At 40.4% G+C, this 13,273-nt stretch overlaps 1 protein-coding gene across 7 annotated transcripts in view; it reads left to right on the top strand.

The window, feature by feature from the left end:
• The window catches only part of SUN1 (Sad1 and UNC84 domain containing 1), a 67,543-nt gene extending 60,574 nt beyond the window's left edge, over positions 1-6,969 (top strand). For all 7 annotated transcript variants that reach the window (XM_075011074.1, XM_075011077.1, XM_075011078.1 and 4 more), the window contains 3 exons: positions 4,166-4,333; positions 5,011-5,103; positions 5,884-6,969. In XM_075011074.1, the coding sequence (XP_074867175.1) occupies positions 4,166-4,333; positions 5,011-5,103; positions 5,884-5,997 (375 nt within the window). In that variant the 3' untranslated portion in view covers positions 5,998-6,969. The remainder of the gene's footprint in view (positions 1-4,165; positions 4,334-5,010; positions 5,104-5,883) is intronic.
• Positions 6,970-13,273: the final 6,304 nt, after the last annotated feature.

Consider the following 13,273-nt stretch of genomic DNA (forward strand, 5'->3'; position numbering starts at 1 on the left):
GCAGTGAAGATCTTAAATCACTTTTGTGAGTCTTGGCTGCATGGAGATGGAGAATGTGAGGGAAGTTCCATTGTCTGTCTGATTCGTGTGTCGGGGGAGGTCAGTCCAAACACATCTTCACTTTTCTTCTTGTTGAGGTATAACAATCTGTTGACAGACTGCTTTTGACAGCAGCACAGTGTAGACAGTTCTGTTGGCAGAGAGGGCTTCCGGTTGCCGGGCAGCCCTCTTTGCAGAGCTGCCATTTTGCTTTCCGGCACCAGAGGCCAGTGCAGTCTGTCCTGTCATCAAAGCAAGTTGTGTGTAGATGCACTCCGACGGAGGTTCTGTCGAGATTTCCCTGTCGACAGTAACTTCTGTTGACAGATACTTCTAGTGTAGACATAGCCATAGAGCTGTGAAGTGCAGTGTAAAGTGTCTCAGTGCTGGGAGCTGTGCTCCTCATGGAGGTGGTTTACCTAGAGTGCTTGGAGAGCTGTCTCCCTGTGCTGGTGCTGTGACCACACTGCAGTGTATCATGTTAAACTTGGGAGTGTAGACAAAGCATAGAAAGCTGGGCTGAGGAGCTGGCTTTAATTACCGATTGTTGGTATAATCACAAGATCTGAAATATGCTAGCAGTAATATGATGGAGAAGGAATAATGTGGCACTGCCATTATTTTCCACTGTTAGAATTATAGAGCAAACACAAAACAATGAATCCTCTGCAGCTCTAGTCTAAAATATTTTTCACCTACTATCAGTGGGGATAGAAATAAAGCTTCCTTTTGTCCGTGCTGAGTTTCAGTTGACAGCTCGTGGACATTTGCCTGGAGATGTTGGAAAGACTAGGCTAAGAGATTTAGTCTGGGTGCAGCAGGGCAGATCCAGAGCTGAGGGATTCTGTATTAGCAGTTCTTAATGCAGGATCTGACTTCTATTGATGGTGGTGATGATGATGATAAAGCATTTAAGCTGCTTTTGTAGGTAAGTGTTAATAACTTGTCCTTTTCTTAGAGTTCTGAGGAGCAGAGCCCAGGACGATCCCTCCTGTCTGCCCCAGACCCCATTCCTGCTCTGCCCCTCCCCGCCCCTTGTTCCACCCCATCTCCCAAGGTGAGCAATGTGGTCCAGGGGATAAGCCAGAGAGCATAAGGCTTGCAGCAGGGTTCAGGTTCACCCCCACAGTCACCAGTGGTCATGAGAAGTGGAATGACCTGGTGCCAGCTCCCTCCACTCTGCCAGCTCCCAGCCACATAGCTACACATGCTGCAATCAGTGAGTGTGGGGGTGGTTCCGCCCCTTGCCCCAAGACTCCTCCACTGAGCAATGCAGCAGTAAGCTGGGCAAGCAGAGCAAACTGGGGATGGATCATTCTGCTTCCCGCTGGTGCTGGTGACTTCAGGGGTGGGCCCAGCCTAACTAAACCCTTGGGCTGCCCAAGGCCTTATAGGGACTCCCACCCAAAGTGCAGGGCTCAGGGTGGCTTCCTTGAACCACCTAATGAATGGGACAGTTCTGGTGAGGAGCTTATATGTGTATTTTTAAAGAGTGCAAGTTAGGTTTCAGTGATGAGTTAATAAGCACAGGATCAGGTAAGTGTGTGACTAGTTAATATCTGGTGAATTGTTAAAGCAGGAAGAACTTTATTATGGAGCCTTAATTTGTTTGGTCTTTCAATTAAAGTTGGATTCCAGACAAATTATTAAGATTTAGAATTTGTTTAGGGAAAAGCTTTGGAAACCATAAAGGCCAGATATTTGCTATCTAGTGCAATTGTGGCTCTTCAGAGTACTGGTTAGACCTCCCTGGTCCAACACCCTTGGGATCTTACTGGTCCCAAACAAGGGAGTTTGTCAGATCAGGGGAGGTCCAGTCTCTGTGCTAGGGTGGGGAGGAGGGCACCAGTGTCCCTGCTGGCTCCCATCCTAGCTACCAGGCTCTGCAGGCCTGTCTGCTATGCCTGCTGCCCCCACATCTTCCACTGCTCTGTGGGCCCCACTGGCTTCTCTAACTCTGGCTCAGTGGATTGCCAGCTTGCCAGAACAGCTCCATTCCTAGCAGCCCTGCAGGCTGCAAGCCTTCTGTACCACCAACATCATCTGCCACTGGGGCTCTATGGTCCAGCAACATCTGTAATTCTGCTGGACCCACAGCTGTTGTTGGACCAGAGGCGTAGAGCCTGTAGTCCCACTGACTCAAAAATAAAAAGCACAAGGTGTGGTGTTAAGTGGTTTGTAGTATGAAGACATTATTTCCAAGCTCTTTGAAGAAGGGATTGTCTTGCAAACTCCAAAGCCATGTGGTAATGTACTTTAGGGTTTTTACTGTGAGGTTCTGAATTGTAACATGCATAGTGTGAAGCCAGGAGAACATTGCCTGTTTCTGCAGGGCCCTCTTGTATTGTACAGGATGGGTCCTCCTAAACACTCATTTAAAATAACTATAACCATTTGATGTTTTACTTCCCTTCTTATTTTCTATGTTGTCGCTTGCTTGTGGGCTTGCTTGCTATCTGTGTTGCTTTATTACTTATTTTTACTGTTCTACTTGTGCAGTATTAATCGGATTAAGAATTGACATTCCAGGGAAATTGTATAAGCCTTTTACAGCCTGTTCCAGTACCAGAAAATATTAATTTAATATTTTCAATCAGAGCATGATTATTTCCGGTTGACTCATAGATTTCTGTAGCATATTAAAGCTGAGCTGTTTGTGCAAATAACATGCATGCAAGAAGGAAAGTTTTGTGGACTCCAAAAGTCTACAGCATGCTCGAGTTTTGTCAGATTTTTCATTTTTGAGAGCAGCTTTCCACGAATATTTAGTTTTTAGACTGCTGTGTATTTTTTGTGTATTTTATGTAATGGCCATGACTTTGTTTTATTTATATAGCTGTTTTCAGTGTGACATGTTTTGATGAGTTCACTAGCTTGAGTTGTTAGAAAAGATGATAAAATAACAGGAAATCCAAGGGCAGTGTTAATTTATTTAATATGAAATTAAATAAAAAGAAAATTATCTTCAACGGTGTACCTTGTTAATTATCCCTTGATTAAATAGTCTTTATTCCATATCGCTGAACTGTTTAGAAATTATATATGGTATCTAAGCTTTTTGTTCATATTGGTGGTTTATCCAAAAACATGAGCTAGCTGTTATTGGGTGTTCTACATAACAAAATTCAATATGAATGGAAAGTATTAGTGGGAACGTTGTCCAGTACTATTCAGTGTGTTCATGAATGACTTGGATAATGGGAAGGAGAACATGCTTATAAACGTTGCGGATGACACTTAGCTCAGAGGAGTTGCAAGCATTTTGGAGATATGGACTTGATTTCAAAAGAACCTTGACAAATTGGAGAATTGACCTTAATTCAATAGGATGAAATTTAGTAAAGGTAAATGTAGAGACCTTCCCTTGGAAAGCAGGATCAGGGTGCAGAGGGTTTGGGTTAAATGGGGCAGAAGAAGAAGGAGGGAGAAGCTGGGGTGCCAAAGGCAGGGTCTGGCAGGGAGGTGCTTACCTATGCAGCTCTGGCCAGCAGGTCCCTTTGGCAGGTCCCTCAAAGCGGTTGGCTGTGGGAGAGCATGCGCTTCTCTGAGCGCTGAGGTGGGTGGGAGAAGGTTTTTGGCATTACCCTCACTACTAGCACAATCTCACAGTTCTTATGTATTGGTTTCTGGCCAACAGAAGTAGCAAGATTGTGCTGGGGTCAGGAGCGGTGCCTGACTCCTCTCCCCCTGACAATGGCACACAGAGAAACACATGCTCCTGGCAGCTCTGAGCGGCAGGTAGGGAGGGGCTAGGCAGGGTGCCAGCCCAAGGCTCCAGTGGCTTGGTGGGCCAGATCCAATCTGCAGGCAATATTTTTCCCACTGTTCCTCTAGTGTATGTTTGCTGAAATTTTTGAATCATGAAATGTCTGCTCAACTATTGTAGAAAAATGAGAATTGATATATTCTGACCTTAAAGCTGATATTGCAGAGAAGGAATATCCGATTGCCTCTGAACAATTATTTGATCTGCTAATTTACTTAAACAGAGTTGTTTTTCATGTAACAGGGTACAAAGTAGAATCAGTGGCATAACCTAATCAAACTGAATTTTAATGACTCATAATTCATTTGTGCATTTTACCAATATGTTCAATATTTATTTGCTCCCTTACTCTCTCTTTAGCCTGACATGTACCCTGGAAACTGCTGGGCATTCAAAGGATCACAGGGATACCTTGTAGTTAGACTTTCTATGATGATCTACCCAACAGCCTTTACCTTAGAACATATACCAAAAACTCTTTCACCGACAGGAAATATCACAAGTGCTCCAAAAGATTTCTCAGTATATGTAAGTCTTTCTGTGATTAAAATTAAGGTATTAAGTGAGTTTGCTTTGTTCAGATAATTTGAGTGGAACCACTGATCACAATTTTAAAAAGTTTAGTGTAAAAAACTCAGATTTATATTTATTGCTCTTAAATATATCTCCTTTTTATAAAGTGTTTTAAGATCTATGAATGAGGCCGTATAAGGGCTAAATGTTTTTAAAAACTTCTGATGTATTTGTTTTACCAATCTAGTTTACAGATAAGTGCATTAAAGCAAAATAATCAAAACTTATTTTGGTATTATGGTTACCTAAAATGAGCTTCAAGCCCAATCACTTTACTTTCATAAAAGGAATGGATCATGATCCTTTCAGGCACTGTCATACAACAGTAATCCACAGCTACATGGCATAAATGTGGTCTACTTTGACCTCTGGAAACTTTTGCTTTCATTTCCAGTTGACCTAAAATATGCAAAATAATGAGAATTGGTACCCTCCCAGTCTTCCTCAATGTTACTCTTTCCTGGTCCCACCTTTTCTTCCATTCTCGTTATTCCTAAACAACCTTTATTTTCTACACAACTATAGCCAGTGGTTGCACTGCCCTCCCCAGTTAAGAATGTGATACCCTACTGAATTGATTGTCTGTCTGAAATTTGAAAACAGAAATAATACAGCTTAACTCTTGTTGATAGGGTCTAGAAGATGAATATCAGGAAGAAGGCACCCTTCTAGGACAGTATGTTTATGACCAAGGAGGAGAGTCACTACAGATGTTTCAAGTGACGGTAGGCCCACATTAACAGAAAATATATAGCTGTTATTGCCAAAGCCACTTGACTTTGCCTCTTGCAGTAATAGCAGTATTGCTTTGATACATTTGAGAGTGAAAGTAATTAGCAGTGTGGTAGTATGGCAAATGTTAGTGTTCTCAAAAGTGATTCTGATTTAACTCTTGCACTGATAACTTCAGTAATTTAATGGAGTTACTCCTGATTTACACCACTGCAAATTAAAAATCATTCTGGCATTTTTATTTTTACCTTTCATAAAATATGTATAAAGAAGAATGTCTTTCGGCACCAGGAATTTGCAATATCCAGATTAGTCCAACAGACACAGTTAAACATATTCTACCATACGGTGGGCTAGATCATTAATTTTCATGCAGTAAAACCATAGCATTGTTCGTCTGAAATTCTCTGTTCAGGACAGACATTGTAACTTATTTTAAACTTTTTTCAGCTATAAAAATCTTATTCCTGCTTTCAGTCCTTTAAATAAAAACGTTAAGAATTTTTCTGCTTCACTTACATCCCCAATATAAGATGGGATGTCAAGCAAAGACGGTGATAATGGGATACCTTGTGTAGCTTGAAAGAGATTATTCATAAATTATGACTTGCTTTTCAGTATATAACTTAACTTCTTAAGCAATTGATGTGACCACTGTAGTGAGTTGGCTGCTATTCTTAAACAACTTCAGGTGATTAGAATCCATTGATGACAGAGAAAAGTCAAGCGGTATGTGTATAGATATCTAACTATTTTCCCCATGTTTTCTGCAGGAGCAAAATGAAAATGCATTCCAGATAGTGGAGCTAAGAATTTTTTCTAATTGGGGCCATACAGAATATACCTGTCTGTATCGCTTCAGAGTGCATGGAAAACCTACTGAATAAACTAGTACACTACAGCTTTTTTGTTGTATATTTTCTGTTTGTATATATTGGAAAACCTAGAACACTGGAATCTTTAAAGGATGAAGATGTCTGACTGTACTCCACGTTCAATACTTCTCTTCAATAAAATGCAGAAGACTGTCAGCAAAATTGTATACCTGTTCTGATCTCAGCTTGTAATTTCCATCAGCTTTGTATTTTAATATGTCCATTCTGAGAAAAATATTGCATGCAAGCTACTCTGGTTCACAAAACCCATTTGGCAAACAGGTGATACTTATTTTATTACCTGTGAATGTATAGTTTTTAAATGAGCCATGTTTTCTGCAGCTATGAATCAGTTTTTTATACAGGCCCTATCCGTATACTTCTATTATCTGGGCACCTTCTGTCAAAACACGTGAATGTTTTTAAACACTAATTGTGGCAAACGTATATACTTCAGCTGGCCATGACTTTTGAACTTGTTGCTAGGCCCAAAAAGGTTTGCTGAGTAGGTGCAGAATATGTGTTTCTGTCCAGGAAAGTTAATGGAACCAAAATTAGTTTAAACATCAGAGGCATAAAAATCTTTCCTTTAACATGGAATCCTAAAAGTCAGAGTTGATTTTAACCATTAAAATTATTTTAAGTTTTCTTCCGATTTAGTTTCCTCTTGACTTTGCTTGTTAGAATGATTACTCAGTGTATGAACGTTTACTGAACAATCTTAGTAGGCTTATCATATACCAAGGTGACAGTCTGGCTAGTGGTCTACAGATCAATTCAGAGATAAAATTAGAGGCAATTACTTCGTCTCCAGTAATATCTCTTCAGCACAGGATTAAATTGGCTGGCTCACTTTATCAGTGCTGTACTGTAGAAACAGTAGGGCCGTGGCTGCACTAACCCCCACCTTTCGGAAGGGATATGCTTATGAGCCACTTTGGCATATGCTAATGAGGTGATCTCATGACTATGCAACACCTCATTAGCGTAGTGGCAGCCGCATGCGTTTTAAAAGTGTTGCTTTCAAAATGCATGCTGCCCATTTAGACGGGGCCTTTCAAAAGGACCCCCCCACCCCAACTTCAAAAGCCCCTTCTTTCCAAAACCAAATGGGAAGAAGGGGCTTTTGAAGTCTGGGGGTTCCTTTTGAAAGGCCCCATCTGCATAGGCATTGTGCGTTTTGAAAGTGGCACTTTCAAAATGTATGTGGCCACCATTACGCTAATGAGGCACTGCATCATCATGGCAGCACCTCATTAGCATCTGCCAAAGTGGCTCATTAGCAGGCCCCTTCTGAAAGGTGGGGGGGCTAGTGTAGCCATGGCCTAAGTGAAAATAGGTTCAGAGTCAGTTTTTAATTTAAATAAGTAAATCTGTGCAATGAGGTAACTTGCAAAAGAGGCTCACGCTCAATGTTTAGATGTCATTCTTTAGACAACTTTTCCATTTTTAAATCCTTATAGTGGAGGGTTTATTTCCCACTGAAGAATATTAGAGCAATGAGTCTTAACAGCATTACTTACAGGATTTAATTGGAACTTACTGTGTTAACTGACTGCATTTTGCTAGCAGACTGCTTCCACTGCTATCCCTATTTAGAGGCTCATTTTGTAGTTTAATTTTTGAATGTCAGTGGAACCCCTTTACAAATAAGGTTCCCGAAAGGCATTCATGTGGAGAAACTTATCTTACCATTGTGATGCATTTTATTGGGTCAGCTTAATTACACATGTACTGTGTTTTGTATTTTTCAGAATGATGAATGATGGTGCTGAGTGGTTTTCTGAATAGAGTTAGGTATGTTGCACAATAGTCCTCAAATGTTTTTAAGAAAATCTCTTTAGAAAATGTTCAGCTAGAAGTAGAACCAATGGCCTATGCAGATGAGCTAGATAAAACATGTACAGGTGTTTCATATATTATAGGTTAAGTATATAAATCAGAATTATCCTGTATAAATTGAAATTAGGAGCTGGGGTGGGAATATTTTGAATAACACTAACTTATTTTTTAAAGAAGCAAGATAGGACTTTGTGCAATGTATTTTTGTAAATGCTTTTCAGAATATTTGTCTTGGTATTCTTTGCTGCCTCCAAACTGACAAGATGCTATTGAGATGTTTAAATAAAGAGTTTTAATTTTTGAAAGTGCATGTAATATTTAAGACACGTAATAAAGTTTCTTTTCTGTATTTATACTGAATCTGTTTGAATATTGTGGCTAAAATAACTGATATAGGGAAACCACTTTTAGGGTTATGTCCATTTTTCTACATCTTAAACAAATATATTGCTGCATAAAACTGAGGTGAAGTTCAGTCTAACTGTATTGTGAGCCTATATCCCATTGCTACAGTGAGAAAGGAAGACAATAAATGGATACAGGGCAGAGCAGTACTAAATGTAAATAAAAACATTCAATATGTAGATAATTACTTTAGGAGCGGCAGGAGAGGTTATGTTAGCAAACAGTCTTCTACTTCCCCCTGCTCTCCAGAAAACTCTGTCTTTTGCTTTCATTGTCTTCTGTCAAAGGGATTTATGCATGCAGAAGGGAGGCAAACTTTATGTATTAATAAACTCCTACGCCTTAACGACAAGTCTGTGCTACACAGATCTACATAAAGCATATTATGTTACCCTAATGATGTTGTATTTTGGAGCAGAAGCTTTCATGGGCCAAAACCCACTTCATCAGATTAATGGTGGCTACAAAAGCTTCCGCTCCAAAATATGTTAGTCTATAAGGTGCCACAGGACTCCTTGTTGGACTAACTCAGCTACCCCTCTGATAATTATGTCAATGTCTATGCTACAGCCTTCCTCAGCCTGATGTGACTCCCTTATTACACTGACATAACTCCACGTCTGTGAGCTGTAAAGCATACTCTGAATGGACCAAAAATTATTTCAAAACTAGTTATAGTGCCCAGAAGTGCTGTTGAGAGCAAAGGCTTTTAGAGTAACTCAAGTGTGAGATGCTGTGTTACAGACATTGTGGGGAGAGAGAGCTTAGTCGTTTGAGCATTGGCTTGTTAAACCCAAAGCTATGAGCTCAATCTTTGAGGGAGGCATTTTAAAAAAAAAAAAAATTTTATATTAGGAAAAAACTGTTTCACCAGTAGGGTGGTGAAGCACTGGAATGTGTTACCGAGACAGGTGGTGGAATCATAGAATCACGGACCTGGAAGGGACTTCAAGAGGTCATCTAGTCCAGCCCTCTGCCTCAAGCAGGATCAACCCCAACTAAGTCATCCCAGCCATGACTATGTCAAGATGGGACTTAAAAACCTCTAGGGATGGAGGTTTTCAACTCCCAGCTTGACATAGTCATGGCTGGGATGATTTAACTGGGGTTGATACTGCTTTAGGCAGAGGGGTGGACTAGATGACCTCCTGAGGTTCCTTCCAGCCCTCGAATTCTATGAATCTGTGACTAGCTAAGCAGCTGTAATACTAGTGACTTCCTGTCCACTCTTAGAAGAAACAATTATAAACTTGCCTGACTCAATCTATTCTAGCTAAAGACATTGAGGGTACTACAAATAATGCTTGTAAAACAGTATTTCTCAACTTTTTTTATAAAGTATGCCTTTAAAAAAAAAAAAAAGGGCCCCAAAACTCTCAATTGTCAGATATTCATTTTTTTTCGTACAATTACAACACATTTGTTTAAACAACTTAATTGTAACTGGCTAGTTGGAAGAAATTGCCTAAAGGCAATAAACTTGCCATTGTACTTACAATTGTGAAAAGAGGGTAAATAAAATATTAGATGAACATAAAGTCCAATTTTTATTCAGACATATGTATATACTTTATGCATACATCAGTTAACAGTGATAAATAAAATTACAAGAAAATTATAATTAGTGCAAAATTTTAGCTCGTTTGGATGAAATCAAATGTCCAAATGTACATTTCAAACTGCTGAGGTCCACAAATCAATGTTTCTGAGATGGTTTCCTGTGGAATACCTTCTTCCAAATCTGCGGTTTTATTCTTTGTTTTCACAAGGAATCTGTCCATTTTCAACTCTTTAAGTTGTAATCATAAATACTAAACTAAAATTGTACAAATAGCAATGCTATTGCAATGCCAGATAACAAGCAGTATAGTCCGGAGCCAGGCACCACCAGCTCCCTCCTTCAGAGACAGGAAACCCCCACCACTGTAATCCAATGCCACCGACTCACCAGAGCCCCTGCGGCCACGCTCTTCTCCCTCCAAGTGTTAGGGAGGGATGCATGCGCAGAGCAGCATGCAGCGCTCTGACAGCTCCAAGCACTTTATTGCTCAAAGAGCCACGTATGGCTCCAATGTGCATACCCCCACCGACTTCTCCCTCATATCCCTAAAGGTATGCGTACCACACATTGAGAAACTGTTGTAAAATACCTTGGGTGGGTATTGTATGTGGGTACCACACATTAGCTACGTCTACACGTGAAGCCTACATCGAAGTAGCCTATTTCGATGAATAACGTCTACACGTCCTCCAGGGCCGTTTAACATTGACGTTGCGCAGCACCACATCGAAATAGGCGCAGCGAGGGAACGTCTACATGCCAAAGTAGCACACATCGAAATAAGGGTGCCAGGAACAGCTGCAGACAGGGTCACAGGGCGGACTCAACAGCAAGCCGCTCCCTTAAAGGGCCCCTCCCAGACACACTTGCACTAAACAGCACAAGATCCACAGAGCCAACAACTGGTTGCAGACCCTGTGCATGCAGCATGGACCCCCAGCTGCAGCAGCAGCAGCCAGAAGCCCTGGGCTAAGGGCTGCTGCACACAGTGACCATAGATCCCCACAGGGGCTGCAGAGAGAGCATCTCTCAACCCCTCAGCTGATGGCCGCCATGGAGGACCCCGCAATTTCGATGTTGTGGGACATGCAAAGACTACATGTTCCCTACTTCAACGTTGAACGTCGAAGTAGGGCGCAATTCCCATCCCCTCATGGGGTTAGCGACTTTGACGTCTCGACGCCTAACGTCGATGTTAACATCGAAATAGTGCCCAACACGTGTAGCCGTGATGGGCACTATTTCGAAGTTAGTGCCGCTACTTCGAAGTAGCGTGCACGTGTAGACACGGCTATTAAGAAACTATTGTAAAATACCTTGGGTGGGTATTGTATGCAGGTGCAAGGCAATGCACAGGCTCTGCCAAATAACAGTATTAAAATAACAGTGCATTGTAGATACAGCCTTTTGTGTATTCACAATTCCAGCCTGAGTGTGAAGAATCCTTTGAACTTTAACATGCTGTAAGGTTACAGCTACACAAAAATGCTAATGAAATACTGGTATGAATATTTAGTGCCTCTTTTGCATAATGGCAGCCATCTGGAGCATCGAAAGTTCTGTCTTAGAATTGCAAACTAGTCATGTAGATGGGGTCCCTTTGAAAGGAAACCCCAATTTCAAAAGCACCCTTCTTTCCCCAGAAAATCTGGCTGTTACGCAAATAAAGTGCTAAATATTCCTATCAGTGCGGCATTAGCATTTTGACCCACTTCATTTACATGCCCCTTCCAAAAGGGAGGGGCATGTGTAGACCTGGCCTTAGAGTTTGTATATCCAAGTAGCTCCTCCTTCTTTCATAAGAGCAAATAAAAAATATGCCACAACCAAAATCCTGTAACTACTTACAAGCACTTAAAAATGTGGAAAGGCACCATGTTTGTAATGGATAGCCAATTACAAATTGAAATATGTTTTGTTCATATATTTAAGTGAAGACTCCTGTAATGAAACTTGAGAATAAATCAGCAATTGTACATTATCTGACACTAGTGCAAATTGTACTGGCAAATGCACTTAAGTATTCTGCAACTACAGCGGAACATCCAGAGAATCACCTACTGTTGTGAACTGGGGTACAAATGTAAACTTATGAGTCCATAGGAGCACGCTATTGCAAATAATATTTGCACACAAGTTTTTTATTTGTGAAGTGTCAAAAGTTGCACTTGGTGCTCTCATCCACAACATCAAGCTGTCTCAAGGAGCATGTAAAGTTATGTACCCTAGCTCCAGAAAATTCAATCAACCATTAGTTTTTGTTTAGTTAAAGTACTGTGCTATTGCAATACACGATGACAATACAGCTGCTGTTGAGTAAGGAGGTTGCAGATTGTTAAGACTAAAATGTGTATTTAAACTTGTTCTTGCTGTAACTTAGCAACCTTGAGAACACTGTATTTATTTGCAACTCCGTTAGACTGCATTTAAACAAAAGTCAAATTTTCATTTTGTTTCATTTTCTTCACAACATTTGTGTGTATAAAGTAGTTGTCATGTAGTGGAATAAAACGTGGTGAAATATTTGAGAATAATTTAAGCTATTTGGATCAGTAGTTGTAAAGATTAAAACACAGGTCATGTACATCAAGCCATGTGTAATATGGCATCAGTAAGTCTTGTATTTGCTGTCATCCCCCTGGTTCTCCACCTAACATTTTTAAAAGTCAGTAGAGAAACGTGTGTTGAGTATTCGCAAAACATCATACAATTAGGCTCAGTAAAAACTATGGGAGGTGGAGGCAGATGAGTTTTCCAAAGCTGTAGTCAGAAATCTAGATGAGCTGTTCCTAGCACGCTGCATTACTTTGGTAGATTTTCCTCCATTTATGTCTTTTCATTAGATTCCAGAATCAGCTTGATGGGATTGTTTCTTTGGATATCTTATGTAAGTGTCAAATGTTAATCATTTATAATTTAACTTTAAATATTTCTTAGCAATTAACTTGACAAGAAGAAATTCTTTTGCTCCTAATGACAAATTAACATTTTTATAATGGAAGGGTTGAGCAGGGGCAGTGGACAACTAGGATTTCAGCTTTCCTCTGCCCTGGAAATCTGAGGTGACTGAAGAGGTAGTAAAATTTACCTCACAAAAGAGTAAAAGCTGAGCAACTGAAAACAGGAAGTCTTAGACATATTTTTACCTGCTGCCAAAGAATCCAGTTGTCACTAACGTCAGAGAATCCGTAAATTTTTTCATACCTTGCTAGTTGGCTTTGATCTAGTCCTGTTTAAAAATGACTCTAGCCTGCCTCTTTACTGTTCACGGTGCTATGAATTATGTTTAATGTTACTGGCACAACTGTATCCTGGCTATAGCCCTAATGAATGCACGTAGGTCTGGACTTGTTAAAGGCTAGTGGTGAGGTGAGATGAGTTCAAAATTCAGATCCCAGCTAAACCAGGCCGGATGTTCCTCTTCTAAGATTTAAAAAAAGACAAATAGATACAATTAATAGGCAAGCAGAAGAGCACCCA

This window comes from Carettochelys insculpta, chromosome 16, assembly GCF_033958435.1.
Source record: "Carettochelys insculpta isolate YL-2023 chromosome 16, ASM3395843v1, whole genome shotgun sequence".
Lineage (NCBI taxonomy): Eukaryota > Metazoa > Chordata > Testudines > Carettochelyidae > Carettochelys > Carettochelys insculpta.